The 5077-nt window shown below is 40.6% G+C and overlaps 1 protein-coding gene across 1 annotated transcript; it reads left to right on the top strand.

Annotated features, from left to right (window-relative positions):
* Positions 1 to 2449: 2449 nt before the first annotated feature.
* LOC110445291 (transcription intermediary factor 1-beta-like) lies at positions 2450 to 4420 on the top strand. The gene has a single exon (XM_021489830.1). It carries the CDS (start codon positions 2450 to 2452, stop codon positions 4418 to 4420), a length of 1971 nt encoding a protein of 656 aa, XP_021345505.1.
* The last annotated feature ends 657 nt before the right edge of the window (positions 4421 to 5077 follow it).

The raw sequence follows: 5077 nt of genomic DNA, 5'->3' as shown, positions 1-5077 counted from the left end.
TTAACTGACTGGCTTGAACAATGTTAAGGTATAGTCACAGCAAAACATTCCGTACTCGGCTGTTTACACAAGAATCGCAAACAATAAACTACATAAGAACAAACGCTTTTCAATGTTGGTAAATCGCACTTAAANATATATATACTTAGTAATCGTCGAAACACATCGATGTCTGATATGTCATTATAAGTACGCAAAAGTCGGAGCATTGTTTTTAACTGACTGGCTTGAACAACGGTAAGGTATCGTCACAGGTAAACCAGACTTTCTCACCAGATCTATTAATAGACTGACAGGCGCTCACTGTCGGTACAGCTGTCAGGCATGGTCGGTCAGTCGATTGGTGTACAGGTAAAGATGACCGTCGTGACTGGGGGGAAGTTTCAACGGAAAGGGGAAGTTTCAGCGGAAAGGGGAAGTTTCAGCAGAAAGGGGAAGTTTCAGCGGACCAAGGGGAAATTTCACAGAAAAGGGGAAGTCCTACCGGGAAAAGGGAAATAAAACTTTTTTGGGGAAGTTTCATCGAAAATGGGGAAGTTTCATCGAAAATTTCTACCCCCTTTACGAGGAAACTTCCCCAAAACTATTCCCTAGTGCCAAGAGGCCTAAGGTGGTGATATTTGGCCAGTAGCATGCTGGGATGAAGGGCTACCAAATTTGTTCAAATAAATGACCTTCATCCATTTTCAAGGTCACAGGGGTCAAATATGTTTAAAACCTTTAAACAACTTCTTCTGAATAACCAAAATGCCCAGGGTGATGATATTTGGCTAGTAGCATGCTGGGATGAAGGGCTACCAAGTTTGTTCAAATGAATGACCTTGACCAACTTTCAAGGTCACAGGTGTCAAATGTCTTAAAATCTTCAAACAACTTCTTCTCAATAACCAAAAGGCCCAGGGTACTGATATTTGGCCTGTAGCAATCAGGGCTACCAAATTTGTTCAAATGAATGATCTTGACTCACTTTCAACCTTATGCCATTGTTTGACATTCAAGGTCACACTGATATTCTGCCTGTAGCTGTATTTTAGTCCACTTTTAAGTTTACAAGTGTGAGATTAATACCAGGTGAGCGATGCAGGCCCATTGGGCCTCTTGTTCTTTAGTCCAGAACATCAGATTATATTTTGACCAAATTTGATCGGGAGCATTGTTAGACAAAGGAGACTCAACTTTAAATAATGTCTGACTGATATCATGTAATATCGACAACAAGGGTTGTTTTGAAGATGTCTGATTGACAGTATTTTTGAAATCATTGTTTTTATTGTGACTCTTAATATTATTTTCAATTTTGGTAAGGTGTACATTTTTTCTATTTAAAACTATGACATTACCGTTTTATGACACTCTACTTAATAAGTATAAAGGATGATACTTGGAAATAACAATATTTTATAAGGTTTTAAGTGCTTTATTTCGTCCCTTTGTGCACCACCACATTAATGTTATGAATTACATTTTTTAATTACTATTCCGATCACTTTCTGTCCGTCGTCGTGCGTAAACATTTTGCATTTTTAACTTCTTCTCAAGACCCAGTGGATGGATTTTTTTCAAACTTGGTGAGAATCATCCTTGGTAGATGAGGCTACATAATTGTAAAATTGGGATTCCTACCCCAACCCCTGGGGCCAGGGTTGGGCCCCAAAGGGAAAATTAACCAATATTTCAAAAATCTTATTCTCCAGACTCAGAGGTACAACAGTCATTTTCTCTGCATGTTTAAATTGTAAATTTCAGGACGCCCGAGCTATCCGTTCTCCCTTGGGGAGGAGGTAAAGTTTACAATAGTTTATATAGGGAAACAACCCTATTGGGTATGTTTTGACAATTTTCTGTAGGAAATTATTCTTGGTGAGAATTATCTTTGGAGGAAGATGGTTTTAAAATGTAAAATTTGGATTCCTACCCCAACCCTAGGGGCCAGGGCGGGGAAATTAACCAATATTTTAAAAACCTTCCTCTCCAGACTCAGAGGTTCTACAGTCAATTGCAGTGCATGGATAGAAAGATCATCAGGAGCTTTATTGAAATTGTCAATTTCAGGACACCTGAACCATCCGTTCCCCCTTGGTGAGGGGCCCCAAATGGAACATTGACCAATATTTCAAAATTCTTATCCTTTGATGACATGTATTGTATTGTATTTCAGATAGTTTACATGGTGATTTCCACATCACATGTAAACAATAAAATAAAGCTACCAGTACCTATATGATATAACTCAGATGACTGCTAAGGCCCTTCGGCCTCTTGTTCAAAGAACACTGTTACCGATCATCGCACAGAACACAATATATAACACTGTTATTTACCGTACATGAAACTGTAATTTACATAAACAACATGATTTAGTTAAGTTGACAATCAGTAATATATAAATCTAATAGTCACATACATATCTACATTTTCAGGTTTAAGTTGAACCAAGCTGACCCTCATAATGGCTGAAGGCGGACCACTTCCGGAACTAGACTTACACTTACTGGAGTGTCCAATCTGTCTAGAGCGACTTCGACAACCCAAGTCCTTACCATGTCTCCATTGCTTCTGTCAGGAGTGCCTGGGGACCTACATCACCAAGGAGTTGTCCGGTAAGATGGCGTCTGGGACATCTTTTCCGTGTCCAGTTTGTAGAGGGATGGCTACGCCTGTCAATCAAGCGGACACCAAGAAAAACTGGGCCAAACAGTTTCCAGCCAATGCTGTGATCCAAGAACTGATCAAGCTTAAGGAGCAGTCGTCTGCACCACTGTACTGCACACCTTGTCAAACAAAAGGTAATCCGTCCAATCCTGCTAAGTTCTGGTGTAAGAAAATGGAATCCGGTTTTTGTGAGACTTGTAAAGTGGGTCACCACGATGTCATACATATTGGATGTGATATATTAGATATTACCAGTCACGATAGCAAAAGACCAACACAGAACTCTGTTCCTCACTGTGACCAACATGACGAGGATATGGTTTGGTACTGTGAGGATCACAAACTGCTCGGTTGTAACATCTGTGTCTTCAAAGATCATAGACGTTGTGAGGAGGTGACAACAGCGAAAGAGTATTTTCAGAAGTTGAAAGCAGGAACACAACTGACAGATATGCAGGCAGCACTGAAGAAAGGTTCAGAGGTCATGAACTCCTTAGTGAAGGACTTTGACGAACAGCTACAAGCTATGGTAAAGAACCACGAAATCGCTCTCTGTAGTATTACAGATCTACGCCAAAGGATCGACAAACGGCTTGACGAGCTTCAGAAGGACTGCACAGACAAGTTTATCACACTGTTCAAAGACGAAAAGAGGAAATTGGAGGACTCCTTACGGCAATGCGAACGTCTAAAGAATAGTATGCTTAATACCCTGAAGTCGTCGATTAAAGCTACAGAGGGAAACGATAACACTAAAACGATAGTGTCGTATCAGAGAGGACAAGCAGAAGTTGAGTCGTGTAAGGCCCTGGTCAAGGAGATGAACGAATCTTTCACTTCCGTCAATGTTAAGCATCAGACCGAACCCGAACTTGTAACATTTGGTGATGACGCAATGGGGAATATCGTCATTGAGAAACCTTCAAGACGTTTTCCTGAGAGTCATGGTTACCTTACATCACCAATGTCCGGGCGTCGCGTGAGAGAAGTACAACAGTTTGGTATAAAATCTACATCAGATGGGAACGATTGTAAAGCATTTGGCGTCGTATACCTTCCGTTTAATCAAATAGTAGTAAGCGATCTCAGAAACAAAAAGCTGAAGCTGTTTACAGATAAAGGACAGTACCTGGATGAGATGACCATTTACGGAAGTCCCAATGATATGTGTTTGGTGAACGACAACACAGTGGCTGTAGCAGTTAGAAGTCCAGGTGGTGTCCATATCGTGAAAGTAGAAAACTCAAAAATGTCACTTTCTTCCGAGATCTGTTTGCCAGATGATAAAGGCTGCCAGGGTATAACCCATATCAACGGAAGATTTGTCGTTTGTACAGACACAAAAGAAGCTGAAGTGTACAGTGTGACACAGGACGGCACCGCTGAGCTATTATATCAGTATAATGGCAAGTGTTATTTCCTCTCACATGACCCAACAAATGAAGACATACTGGTCAGCTGCCACATCAGTACCCAAGGGAAAGTTGTGCTGTCCAGACTTTCGGCTGACAAACGTCGCAAGAATGTGATGCAAAGAGGTGTCGTGAGTTCAGCTGCAGGAGTTATCGTTGATAGGGAGGGCAACATCTACGTGTGTGGCTTTGCATCGAACAACGTCGTGCAAATGTCTGGGGACGGGACACACGTCAGGGAACTGCTGACGTCATCAGATGGAATAAAGCGCCCATTCGCAGTAGCTGTTTGTGGTGACATGTTTGTACTCGCTGAGGATGATACTAACTTCGTCCGCTTGTTTCAGCTCTATTAAGCTCTCTACAACTCAATTATCTACAGATCTATTCACGTATCAGTAATATTACGAAACTATTCACGATGAACTACTCTATAAAGAACCAGAAGACCACTCTATCGCGTCCTCCAAATCCAGGGATCCACCCTCGGTACACGTATCCTCTCTGTATTCCTGAAATATGTCATGAACAAATCGAACATTTCTTACAGAAGAACTTGAGAATGATACAAGTAGACTTGTGTGATGTCTTTTATAAAAATCAAATGAATCAAAATGAAAAGGTGTCAGTCCAGCGATTGGTCAGGTTTTCCTACATGGAACCAATCAAACAGCTTACCACGAACATTCGGTTTTGTTATGTTATGTTTCAAGGGATGCGGAGAAGTTACTTGTGTCGAGAGAGGAACCTATCGATTTCAAAGATGATTATGTATTTAAATTCCAGTAGAGAGACACGTTACCAACGATAGGTTGTTCTGATGCTCACTGTATCAATGGTAAAACCTATATTGAAGACTTTGAAAATATATAGTGTTCTTATCTATAAACACCAGGCATTAAAGAATAGACTATTCTGACGAGGACTTTGTAGATATGTAAATGTATAGTGTACGTATCTATAAACACCAGGCTTTATGTGCTTATTACAAAACTCGGAAACGAAAATAGTTA

The sequence above is a fragment of the Mizuhopecten yessoensis genome, unplaced genomic scaffold (genome assembly GCF_002113885.1).
Source record: "Mizuhopecten yessoensis strain PY_sf001 unplaced genomic scaffold, ASM211388v2 scaffold2197, whole genome shotgun sequence".
Taxonomy (NCBI): Eukaryota; Metazoa; Mollusca; class Bivalvia; order Pectinida; family Pectinidae; genus Mizuhopecten; species Mizuhopecten yessoensis.
The sequence above is the reverse complement of the archived record's forward strand: the minus strand, read 5'-3'. Positions and strand labels throughout refer to the sequence as shown.